Source organism: Coloeus monedula (genome assembly GCF_965178545.1).
Source record: "Coloeus monedula genome assembly, chromosome: 3".
Taxonomy (NCBI): Eukaryota; Metazoa; Chordata; class Aves; order Passeriformes; family Corvidae; genus Coloeus; species Coloeus monedula.
The window spans coordinates 17,891,641-17,904,731 of NC_138783.1; the positions used below are offsets into that span (position 1 = coordinate 17,891,641).

At 42.5% G+C, this 13,091-nt stretch overlaps 1 protein-coding gene across 1 annotated transcript in view; it reads right to left on the reverse strand.

The window, feature by feature from the left end:
* Positions 1 to 1,993: 1,993 nt before the first annotated feature.
* Positions 1,994 to 13,091, reverse strand: part of CD96 (CD96 molecule) — a gene marked incomplete at both ends in the record, with an annotated part of 30,677 nt that continues 19,579 nt past the window's right edge. The window contains 6 exons of the mRNA XM_082279029.1: positions 1,994 to 2,102; positions 3,151 to 3,274; positions 4,329 to 4,418; positions 7,413 to 7,490; positions 9,375 to 9,446; positions 12,196 to 12,249. Of these exons, the coding sequence (XP_082135155.1) occupies positions 1,994 to 2,102; positions 3,151 to 3,274; positions 4,329 to 4,418; positions 7,413 to 7,490; positions 9,375 to 9,446; positions 12,196 to 12,249 (527 nt within the window). The remainder of the gene's footprint in view (positions 2,103 to 3,150; positions 3,275 to 4,328; positions 4,419 to 7,412; positions 7,491 to 9,374; positions 9,447 to 12,195; positions 12,250 to 13,091) is intronic.

The following is a 13,091-nucleotide window of genomic DNA, read 5'->3' on the forward strand; positions in this document are numbered from 1 at the left end:
TGGAAGCGCCCCGCAGCCAGGCGGGGGCTCCCGGGCATCGTTACCCTGCCGAGCACCGCTTACGGAGGCAGCAGCAGCAGCATCCTTCGGGGATGGGCGGTCGGGGAGCGGGGCTCACCGCAGGGAGCGGTGACACCCATGAGCGCTGCTCACGGTCAGAGGGAACATCTCTGGCCAGAAGCAACCGTGGGGATCAGAACACCCGAGATAATAAAATAACTCCCCTTCGGCACGTATTCTGCAGACAGTCATCCTCGTCTAATGGCAAGGAGGAACGTCTTGCCTCTCCACACCCCTTGGAACCCTGTTATCCATCTTTTGGGGGGGGGGGGGGGGGGGTTGTTGTTTGTTTGTTTGTGGTTTTTTCCTAATTTATTTTTTTAAGGGCAAAAATCAGCCTTCTTTTGCAGCAACGGACAGTAGGACAAAAGTTTAACTACTGTGCTCCTACAACACCACACAGACAAGAAATGCTCAAATTAACATTGGTCGGTATAGTTTTGTAGGAAACAAAGTGTTTTCTGTTCCACACAGACAATGGATTTAGAACTGCTTGTACTATAAGGTAAATAATACAACAAAATACGCTAAAAAGGTCTGTGAGATCATTTTTTCCAGTAAGCCATTAATTTAATCTAAAGTCCCGGGAAATACAGTGCTCTGAACCCTGACACTCATCGACCAGTGTTTAGCAGTAAATAAAGCAAATCCCATTCCGAAATCAGAATATCAATTTTAAGCCTGACATGATTGAATTTTAGCTGATTTGCATTAATTGCAGAAATACCATTGTGGTAACAATGCATTTCCAAACAAGCTTAGAGGGACAGTTTCTTGGCTGCCTGAAGGTATTGTAATTGCTGCCAAAAGCAGTGCTCCTCCTGCAGCTCTGGTGCCTTGCATTGGTGATGACACAGCTGCTGACCTGGCTGAGAACTGTGCAGAGGGCCAAGCTGAGCCCACCCTCTGCACCATCATTTATTCATTAGTGTCAATACAAGGAAATCTGTAGCTTGGGTAGGACAGGGGGAAGACTGGGTCATCTCTTTCACAGGCTTAAGCCACCTGGGAAACTACCCCTGAGGTCTTGGAAAATGTGAAAATAGCAATGATGGAAGCTCATTAAGACCAAATTAAAATTATTAAATTCTCTTTTTTTTTTTAATGTATACTGTAAATATAATTCCTGAAGCGCAGACTTAAAAGTAAGTACAATTTCAAAGGCCTTTCAAAAGGACTAGAATTTTCCATTATCTTTAGGCTTGCTTCAGTCCTTAAGTCTCTGGCCCACAGGTGACTTGTACATGAGCCCAAAATTGGCTTTCTTGTGACTTCACCGATGACAATGAGACTTCTTTGCACACACCTGCACCAGGCCTGCACCATGACCTTTCATCTCACCAGCCACTCTCCATGATCCGGTGCTGCAATCCTGTGCCAAGAGATGCAGAATGTTTTCTTTCTGTGTTTGGTGCTGATTCTTTCTTTTGGTTTCACAGTGATAGAAAATTATATGCTGGGTTATGTTAGTCCACAATAAAAATAAATAATTGCAAGAACAGCTCATGTAGGTCTCAAAATCTTGTGTTCAGCCACTGTTTCCCATGTAACTGTGGTGTCCATACGGCAGAGCTGTCATCTCTATACATTTAATAGATGGACAAGCTTCAACACTTCAGTCAGGCTGGCAGAGTGATGTGTGAATCTGCTGCCATGGACAAGACAGCAAATTCCCAGTCGATCACCCAGTTCAAATTAAGCACATGTAATCTCACAGTGACACTCACGATGGTGTTAACGTAGTGCATACCTAGAGATACATGGGATGAAGGGAGTGTCCTAAGGAGTGCTCAGCTGCCAAAATTAATGTCATACAGGACCTCTGAATTTCAATATGGGTCATTAACACCAAGCTCCTGTAATCACTGTTCTAAAGGCAGAACCTTTTAACTGTGTCAGTCTTCTGTGTGCTACACAAGGGGTGTGGGTGATGTTACAGGTTTTCCAGTTCATGGCAGGATGGGGGAGTCCCATCAGACTCCACCATGGAGGTGTACTTTATTGGAGGCGGCGGTGGCTTGAAAGATGGAGGTCTGTTCATACTGAAATAGAAGAGAGAAAATGCACTATCACACAAAAGTCACACAAAAGACATTTGTAAAATGTTCACAGGAGGAGGTGGATTGGCACTAAGTCATTATAAGAGCACCTGACATTCGCTCTTACATACTGTGACTTCCCTGAGTCTGTTTTATAACCCCAGCACACCTCCTGGTATTCATTTGGCTTTCTCAGCTCCCACCTCAATTTTACTTCATTCATGTTTTAAAAGAAGAGAACATGGTCCTGATGAACCATTCAAAACCCCTGCACAGGCCTTTTGCTCACACTGCTCTCTGAAGGTGTAGTTAAAGACTCGTAACTTTTTTTGGTCAATTTGTAAATAAAGGTCCCATCCCAAATCAGTTTAAAAAATCAATCCTGTTTTTACCTTTGATATGCAGGATTTGCCGTTGTGTTTCAAGAGGGTTTTTTAGAATCATAAGTGATTAATTATAACTATGATTTTTTGAGTGTTTTAGTAATGTTAGTAAGATTAAAAAATAATTGTCTTGTAGCTATTGCTTTCACCAGTAGATCTCAGAGTGCTTTAGCAGGGAATCAAGCTTTGGTAATAATTACAAACTCAACACTTCTTTGACTGGGATTGAGTTTTGGGTAGCCTACTTTCACATATATTATTCAAAACTCAAATAGAGCTGCCCTAGAAGTACAGTTTCATTAAAACATGTCCTCAAGTAACCATAGAAAATGAGAGAGCAAAAGCAGCTGGCAGGGAGGCTAATAGAAATGGGGGGCTCTGGGGACAAAAATTGACTGTTATTCTTCCCTTACACCCTGAAGCTGCACTGCAGCTCTTTTCTTAAAGTTTATTTTAAAGATAACCCACAGAACAGATGAAAGGACTGAGAACACTCCACTTTTCATACTGTATGAAAAAAATGGCATTAGTTATTCATGTACTTAAAGGCCTTGTGTGCTATGTGTCATCTCAAATGAAAAAGTGTAAATCCAAACAGGTGGGTTAGAGTTTGTGCTGCCCTCTGTGCCACCCCTCCCACCCCTGTGGTTCCATTCAGTTGTACTTACATCTCTTTCTGGTACTGACACCATTTCCTGATGCCTAAAGCCACAAGAGAGCTGCAGATGAGGAGCAGGACAGCTACTACTGTTGGCCAGGGGAAGCGACTGGCTTTGGTATTCCTCTTGTCACCTGGAAGGGACACACCAGTCAGAGCTCATCAGAGTGTCCTCAGAGAGGAGGGAAATCCAGGTTTGCTGCCTGTGGCTCGCTGTTCCCTGCCCCGCACGGCGCTGGTGTCAGTGCAGCCCCTCATCACCAGGCTGAGGATCCCAAATTCCAACCATTGCAGCTCTGATTTATGGGCTTAGGCCACCTTTGTTCTGACTGGGTGTGTGAGCTGATTTCAGCCACCCACTGGTTCTCTTGACAAGATTATTTAGGCACAGCCCAGAGAGCATTCATCCAAAAAACCATTGGCTTTCTCAAGTTCCCCTGTGAGCTGCTCTGCTAGAAGCTCACAGTGCAGACAGGCACATCTGCCCACCCCAGCCCTCCTTCTCAGTGGTTCATTTTTCGCACCACTGACACCAGAGCCTGCCAAAACATCTGGCCAAGGGCTCAGCTGCCTTTTGAGGTGAACTCTTGTCTGCAGGACAGCATCCCAGTCCCATTCCAGCTGCCTCTCCCTACTGGATGCTGAGATTCCTGTGCCCTTCCCCCTTCTGCCCAGTCAACCTTGTGTGTGCTGACAGAGGTGCCCTGAGGTCCTGGGCATGGAGAAGAAGGACGGAAGGAGCACAGTCCTTCTCCAGCTGCCAGAGGGTGCAGAGAGGTCCATGGGCGATATGCCTCAGTGTCACCTCCCATTGTGCTGGCATCACCACCCTGTGCAAGGCTGGCCATACTGGTGTGGCACCCAGCCTGGGTCTTACCCACCATGGCAGCCAGTGCTGTGGCCAGTCCACCTTGCTGCACGAGCTGTGAGATTTCCCTGGGGCACGAGTGTGACTGGCCAAATTTTGCTGCTGGAAGAAAACATGCACTGGAACTTTGCTTGCAGATGGAAGGAGAAGGCTGGAATGCCAAAAGCCTGTGACAACCTGTGGTATGAGGACACAGCAGCTGACTCCTCTTTTCATCTCTTTTCCCTTTTTCTGAAATCCCCTGGTCAAAACAACGCTCCAGGTTTTGTGCTTCTGCAGTGGCATGCTGAAACAAGAGGATTTGTAGGATAATGTCTCACCAGTACTGCTCAACAGGCTGCTGGTAGTAAACAAATCTTTTCCTCTGGTAGCTGAAATTGTCTGGTCTGTGATGCTGTAGGACAGGTTACCTAAAAAGATATGGGCACAGAACATTTTTAGTAACTTACTTGGGTTTTTTTTTTTTTAAATGAAGGTTGTCTTTTGAACCCACTGTTATTCACCCTGCTGAAAAGAGGAAATCAAGTTCCAGGATCAGGGTGTAAAAATTCACTGGCAAGATGCCTACATTTTTGGCCTACAACCTGGTGTTAGATAAAAAGTGTACTTTTATCAAATTAAAGGAGAATGGGAAATGAAGGGAAGGGAAGGGAAGGGAAGGGAAGGGAAGGGAAGGGAAGGGAAGGGAAGGGAAGGGGAGGAAAAAGAAAAGAAAAGAAAAGAAAAGAAAAGAAAAGAAAAGAAAAGAAAAGAAAAGAAAAGAAAAGAAAAGAAAAGAAAAGAAAAGAAAAGAAAAGAAAAGAAAAGAAAAGAAAAGAAAAGAAAAGAAAAAAGAAAAGAAAAGAAAAGAAAAAATAAAAGTAAAGAAAAGAAAAGAAAAGAAAAAAGAAAAGAAAAGAAAAGAAAAGAAAAGAAAAGAAAAGAAAAGAAAAGAAAAGAAAAAAGAAAAGAGAAAAGAAAAGAGAAAAGAAAAGAAGAGAGAAAAGAGAAAAGAAAAGAGAAAAGAGAAAAGAAAAGAAGAGAGAAAAGAGAAAAGAAAAGAGAAAAGAAAAGAGAAAAGAAAAGAAGAGAGAAAAGAGAAAAGAAAAAGAGTGAGCAAGCACCTGTTAAGATGTTCCATCAAGACAGCATTGAGACAGCTTTGAGCTGCGCAGCCGTCTGGGAGAATAAGCTTTTTACTGCTTTGATGGTAATGAGAAACCTAAAGATATTAAGTGGCTTAGCAGCAACACAAAGAGCCTGCCTTTGTCATGACTGAGCAAAACCTCAGTCTCCTCTGTCAAGTACTGTCTGAACCACAAAAATCATCCATCATCTGTTTATAGACAGTTTTTTCCCTTCCTAATACAGTTAAGCTACTGATGTTTAAGATCAGTGCTCCATAAGGATACATTTCTGTTTTTTCTAGCCATCTCCACATTCACAGCTTCTGAAATAATAGCTAAAATACTCAAATAGACAATGGCACAGCATTTCCAGAGCTGCCATGGCACTTCTGATGTGGGGATTCAGTGGTGGAATCATTCGAATTTGTACAGAACGGAATCATGTCCTTTGATTATCTTACAAGCCTGTACATGACTACTTCATTAGGCTCTACTGTGGCTATTTTGTACTCTTTGACTTTCTCTGATGCGAACAACAAATGAAATAATGGAGGAACCTGAAAGTCTCTGGTATAGCTGCTGATTTATAAATCCAAGACAAAAAAACCAGCTTGAAATTATGTAAATGGCTAACCAGACAGAACCAAGCAAATCTCTTTATGGTGAGATGCTTGCTAGCTTTGGCTGAAATTGAGAGTTCAAGTGTATGTGTGTGTGTGTGTATATATATGTATGTATGTATGTATGTGTGCATTAAAAAGCCTTCCAAAAATCAGTCCAATTTTAGGGCACTATAAATATTTGCTGAGATTTTTGGATATTAATTCAATTCTTTTCTCCTTGCTTACTAGGTGTTTGATTTTATGTGAATAAGCATGACAGATCTCACATTTGTAAAATGCATGGCATTTTACAAAGTTACATACGAAAAAAAAAGCATATACACTTATAGAGATCCGATAGCACTGTGCTCTCTACAGCACACTGATGAGCACTATTTATTCTTATTTACATAATGGCTTGTGTTAGAGCATCTCAGGACCAAAATGATAATGGTACTCACTGTCATAGGAGCCCAGTGGCCCTTGGAGAGCACAGGGATACATGTGTGTGCCTCAGCAGGCTCACTGGTGCCTGAAACTGCCCTCAATTACAGCTGCTGGACTGAGGACCCTTCAAGGCCCTTATCTCTTAGCTGGTGTTCAGGCAGGCACAGGTGCAGGGAAGCAGTGGCAGGGATGTGCGGATGAGTGGTGCAACACACGGTATGCCCTGCAAATAGTAGAGCAATTCAGCATGCTTTTAGCAAAAATTGCAACCAGCAAGCTGTGCAAGAGCATAATTGTGAAGCATTAGAAGCTGTCACAAGGTTGTGGTATAAATGCACGGTTGTGGGTTGTACGAGGGTAGATCAGCACCAGAGTGCTACCAAAAATACATTCACAAAATGGAAAGCGGCTGCTACATTTGTGCCTCAGCCAAAAGACGACTCCCATGCAAATGCAAAAGCACATTGACAGGTCCTGCCTGTTCCAAACGCACAAAGGCAATCCAAGATGTTAAAAAGGAAAAGTCACTATGGGCTTTGTACTGCTGAGCGGAGATTTTCTAAAGGGAAAGATTAGTGAAAAAATGTTCACCCTAGGGTTTTTTTTTATTGATTTATTGATCTTTAATGAGGCTGTCTTTCAATGTTCTATTAGCCAGCCTTTATTACTCCACATTATCTCATTATTTCACTGCTGCTCTGCGATTTTATTTAGCTTCTCCAGCAATTTATTTCATCTATAAACTACCTTCAGCACTCACTACATTTGCTTAGCAACTATCTCAATTGTAGTATTATTAAAATAAATATGTCTAATGAAACTGGGCTGCTCAAATGTTTTTTCATTCCTCTTTTGCCACTGCAAATCCTTGACAGCTTGGAAACCCAAGCCTTTATCTTCTAACTCAGTGGAACTCAACAGGGAAATTGCTTCTGTGAGATATTGAAAATCTGGTACACATTACTCCACCTGACTTCTGGCCTCTGCTCAGACACAACTTTTCCATGCTTAGTAATAATTTTTGCATGGTAATGTGGTGACTCTCAACTAGCGGCTGAAAATAAGCACCACAGAGCTAATGCTCTGAGAAAAGGCATCACAAATTGAGGACCTGAAGATCTGCTGCTGTGGTTTTTACAAGATGCTCCAGATTTGCAACCCAACACACACTGAGCTGGTGCCACATTTGCACTTTCATAACCCCTCTGTTTCAGTCCTGTGAAGCAAAGGAGATGCATTGTCTACTCACGTGCTGTTGTCAAAGTCTCGCTGACTGCTGTGGCACTGATGTAGCCTTTTGCCTCTGTGGTAGAAGTCAGTGTTCCTGCTGAAAAGCACACAAGCTTGTAAAAATTGCTGTAGGGAGCCATATCACTTGTTTTTCATTTTCCCTCTCTTTTTTCCCTGTTTTCTGACTGAGGTCAAACAGGTGTAGCCCACTACTCGAGATGCTGGCTTCCCTCAGACAAGCACTACACAATGCTCTGTCTGGTTTGAAAGCTTATCACAAGCTAGAAACTCAAGAGGAGTTTTACTGAGATAGGTAAATAAACTTAGACAAAACATTTGAAGCATTTTTCTATTTCAGCTTAGTTTCAGGTGAACCTCAGGAGCTTGAGTGCACTGGCTTGTTTCGACCTGACACCAGTAGAGTGATGAACAGACATACATAAAAATCAGAATTTAGACAGGATGTCACCAGTTCCAGTGAAACAAAACTGTTTTCTCTACTAGAAAAGGGAAGTTTTGAAGAAGTTAGACTACAAGAGTCACACCTGCAATGTCTGATGCCAAATAACAACTTATTTAACATTTTCCTTTAAGCATTTTTTTAGTGCTAAAATTTCTAGAGCTCAGATAGCTATTTATCTGATATTCAAACACAGACAGATGGCAGCTGGCATGTAGACCTTCATTTTCCCGAGAGAACAATTTCACATTTACTAAAAAGAATCCGTCTTTCTTAACAACTGTCTCATTTTTGGAAAAATATCAAGCCATCTGAACAAACCTGAGAAGGTGAACTGCAGCTGTAACTGTATCACTCAAAGCCTAAGCAACTCTGGCTCAGTGATGGAGCTGTTGTGGAAGCTAAGCAAAACCAGGCTACAGTTTTAACAGCCTTGGTTTTGCTTCCCCTCTTCCTCCTCTTGCCTATATATGTGCACTCTTCCCTCATATCCATTCTCAGCAGTCTCTTAGATTTTTATTAAAAACTTGCAAAATAGCAGGAACTGAACCAAACCAGTAGACTAAAACAGCAGGCTAGGCCTTGGTGTCGTGTCTCGACTGTAGCCCGGAGGATTTGCTCAAGAAGCTGATGGTGGCACCAGTGTGAGGACCAGCAGTGATCCAGAGAGGAGAAGCACTAACCCAGGGTTGTCATACCATGACTGGCACATGTTGGGAGTGCTGATAAAAGACAATTGCTTCCTGGGCTACTTGCAGAAGAAAAATGGCTCAGATTCGTCTCACATTTGTTCTCGTACCACCTCAACCAGAGGAAATGTATAATTCAGTGAGGAGAATCCTCTCTGTTCACATTGTATATTTATAGCCTTTGCTGTTAATATTTTTGTTGAGACGGAAGGGCTTTCATTCAACTTGGACAAGCAACTTATCTGTTCTGCTGTCAGACAGGCAGGTGTCTCCGTTTTGGAGATGGGGAAGGCAGTGTGAGAAGCAGCAAACTTTCATTTCAGCACTGCTGCAATCTGTGTTCCAGCCTTGGAATATCTCAGTCAAGCCTCTGCAAGCCCCAGGGCTTTATGTTGAGTGATTTATCTCCCAAAGAGCACTCTTCTGGGGCAGGCCAAAGCCTTGTGTTTAGTATCTTCCTCCAGTATTCTATTTAGGTATGATATTTAACTAAAGACAATAGGTATTCTTTGTAAGCACTATAATAACACTAATTAACTTCTTTGTAAACGCCAATAACACTCGATGTCTGTTCAGTTGACAAAATTAATGAATATATCCTACACAGAGCGTTAAAAAAGATAAAATCAAGACAGTATTTTCTCATATATTTATTCCTGAACTGTGGTTACACTGACAGTGGTTAGTGTACTTCCTAGTGTGTTATGTACTAGGAAAAGGACTTCAATGGATATTAAATTTCTTGCTTCAAAAAAAGTAAGATGGTTATTGTGTTTATGTGTCTTTTTTCTACATTGTTGAAGCAATAGAGAAAACAGATTCAATTCATTACCTTGTGTTGTGGAAGCAGGAGCCAAATTTGCTTGACTTGTGAAATCCAGAGAGGCCAGAGATGTCTGGTGCTCTAAAGACAGTTTACATGGTATCACATTTAGTCCATAAGTTCTTTAGAAAATAATGTAAATAAATCACAAAACAACCTAGATCAAAGAGCTTGCAGTAGCTGTTCGGTAAATGCAGACTGTGCAGCAGAAATCCTGCTGTGGGAGTTAAGGTTAAATGCTCAAAACTCATTTCACAACTCCAGTGGGCACTTGCAGATGGCTGATGTTATCAGTGCTGACCCTTTCCTGCTGGCTGGCTGGCTGCAGGCATTGATTATTTGTGCTGTTATACACAGGGTTCAGTTTGACTGCTCTGGGGTGGATCATCCACTTGAATGTGGTGCTCCCCAGCTAAGCCAGGGCCTTGACAGAAATGGTCCATGACAACAGGCCACAGCCATATAAGCCCAGGAGATCACCTGCTCTTGAGGGTTCTCCTCTCAATTGCTGAAGATAGTTTCATGTAATAATCCATATCCATGCTCTGGTAAAACAGAGTTAGTTATAAAATTAATGAATGGGAATGTGCCCTGCTGTTGGGTCAAGGAAAAGTGATGGCTTTAACTTTTCTATTACATGCACCTGTCTGTCATAATAGGACAAAATTATTTACAGTTTTATAGGCATATTATTCCACTTTATAAAAATGTGTAGGGATAATACATAATATTCAGCATGCCATTTTACATGCTGCCCTAACTTGGCAGTTTTATCAAGATTTCTGTCAGATCTCTGCTTGGGTAACCTCACAGCTCACAAATTCCCAAGCAGCAGCCCATTGGTACTGTCAGTACCAGAGCACACTGACCTTTCCCAGTCACACCTTGGACTCTGAGTGCATGACATTTAGGCAGTGGTCAAGCACAGATCCTACATATATTGAGTAAGAAATAAAGTATTTTTCCCCCTTAGCTGAGGCTCTCATGACAGCAGATGTAAGTGTTGAATTACCAAAGTCTATAACAAATGAAAGCAAACATTCGGCATGAGAAAGGTGCTTATTCTGCTTTAGGAAAGTGGGTGATTCAAAGGTTCAGGAGCAAGAATTTCTAATTTCCAAATTTCCAAATAATCTTTTCATGCACAACTCAGCCAAGCAGTCCAGAAGGAAATGTGAAGCACCTGAGGTAACTGTGCTGAGAAATCCCTAGGGAAACAAAGGTTTTGGGGAAAAATTTTTGGAGCCCCTGGCACCTCAACTTAAAAACCAGAAATGAATCACATGGGTTTATTCCATACAAAGAGAGTCACCTTATTAGCACAGATGCTGAAATGACATTTATGACCTGGTGGTGTCAGCTGCACAGCTCCATCCATGAGGCACATCAGAGGCTGCAACTCTGAGAGGAAATTTCAGAGACACTCTGCACTGAAAAGTGCTCACTGAGTCCCCAGAGAAGAGGAGGGGGAGTTATTCCTTCTAATTAAAGAACTGTTAACCACACAGGTGAGCTCAGCAGAGACACCATCCTGCCCAAGTTGCATATATGTCCTGAGATATCTGTTTTCTTTCTTTATTTTTCCCATCACAAGAGGCAAAGTACTCCCTGAGTAGGCTAGGAGGATGGATTATGTCTCCCCCAAAGAGGTCCATGAAGGAAGAGATCTATGAAAGCTCACACACTCCATTAGAAAAACATATCTGGGAAGGCAGCCAGAAGGTACCTCTGTCTGGTCAGGCACGTGTGGAGGGCGTTGGGTGGGAGTGACCCTTGCAGACTGGATCTTAGCATAAGCAGGTAACTATCCACTCCCCAGCTGCTTTTCTGTGCTAACACTTGTACCTCCTTTGACTGCTTCTCTTCCATTTGCATTTCAGCTTTGCCTTGCCCATGCTAACAGGGATTTCACAGTAGCTGGCTGATGTAAAGCACTCCTTACCAAAGATGCAACAGGTCTAAAAATCAGAGCAGCGAGGCTCTTTGAGATGTGCCTGGCTCCCAGATGGTTCTGCAGTGTGCAAGGTGAAGCAGGGTGGTGGCCTGATGGAAGTTGCTAGGGTTCCTTTGAGAGCTCACCTTGCAGAGGCCAGCAGAGGAAAAAGTCTCCCTCTCTCAGGCCTCCCCAATATCTGGGATGGTTTTCTGGTGCCCAGTGGGGTATTGGCTGAGCCCCCAGGGCCTGCCACAACTTGCACTTGCAGAAGCTTTTCCCACAAAACCCATACTTTTTCATGCCATCTGCTTTCAGCATTTCTCTGACACACTCATGTAACCCCCTGCTAAAGTGCAGCTGCCTCCCACGCGGAGCAGAGCAAACTGCTCCAGGAGAGGTGTTCCCAAAGGGCTTTGGCTGAGGTGTGGAGAGAACATTCATCTGTCTGCAATAAGCTGATAATAAGACAAACTTGCAGGGGAAGAGCAGGGATTTACCAAATTTACACAAATTAAGAAACATCTATCAGTTCTTTAACACAGCAAAAGTGTTGAGGATCTTGGCTGTGTACTTAAGCAGAAGGTAGAACCTCCATTAGCAGGGCTGTTATTTTTAATTATTAGTTCAGTACTGAAAGAACTATATTCAAATTCCAGCTGAAGCATCACAAATAACATTAAGTGCCCCTCAAGGCTGGAGCTTAATTATGTTTGGTCTTAATTATGATAGATTACATCACCAAAATATTGGTTTATAGTATTTTCTCTGAAGTCAAAGCTGCAGAAAGGGGTACCTTACTACCCATTTAGAGTAGTAAATGCTGCAACAGCTTTAGGACTTTATAAATGCACCTCGAACACAACCCAAGTTATTTTATTCTCAAATTTATCCTACCATCTGAAATTGTGGTAGTAAAAACTTCAGCTGAGGCTTCATTAGACTTATTGTCTGTGAAGGAAATAAAACAGAGAAAGATTAAAGCAATTCTTAAAAGTAGTTATAAAGGCTGAAAATTTAGTTTGGGCTTGTGTCATACTGTGCACCTTTGCAGAAAGTATGGCAGAGAATTAATGTAATTCTTTCCTTTCTGTCACATCTAAATACTTTAACATTTTTGTACAGAGTGGATCTATCTTAGCATTAGCATAGCCTGCAGGCAAGAACATAGACTGCTTTAATTGACATCTCTTCGATGTGAATACTTTTCTAGAAAACTGCAAATTGGAGGAAATGAGTCATTTTTGAGAAAAATTATGATTTCTCTCCCTCCCCTCTGAAGCTATGTTTCCAGAGGAGTAAGCGGTGGCTTTTGCTGCAGTCTTACTTTGTGGAAAAACACGCCAATAGGAATATACGCAGCCACAAGAGAACCCAGCTGAGATGCAAGTGGTTTCCAAGGTAGGTGATGTGCCCCTAGATGCTGCTAAGGGGTCAGCAGCTCAGTCATATTGTCTGTGCAGCAGGGAGCATGCACAAAAAAAAAAAATTTAAAAGGTATGCATTTGCACCTGAGGAGGAGACATGCACAAGAGAGTGCTAAAGGAAATCTGTCTGCCCTTCTCACCCATCACACTGCATCCTCAGAGGTGCTGAAAACTGTACTGCCAAGTCTCCCGCTTTCACCAAAAAAGCAGGACAGTATTTCTCCCCACTTCCCTAATCATGTAGCCAATTCCTACAGTACAGGTTATAGGGCAGTTTCTCTACCACCCACAGCAGTGCAGCCTTTTGCATGTTTTACTGAAGACGTAAAACTTAGCCCTGAGTCTGAGGATTTGGTTTCCCAGGGA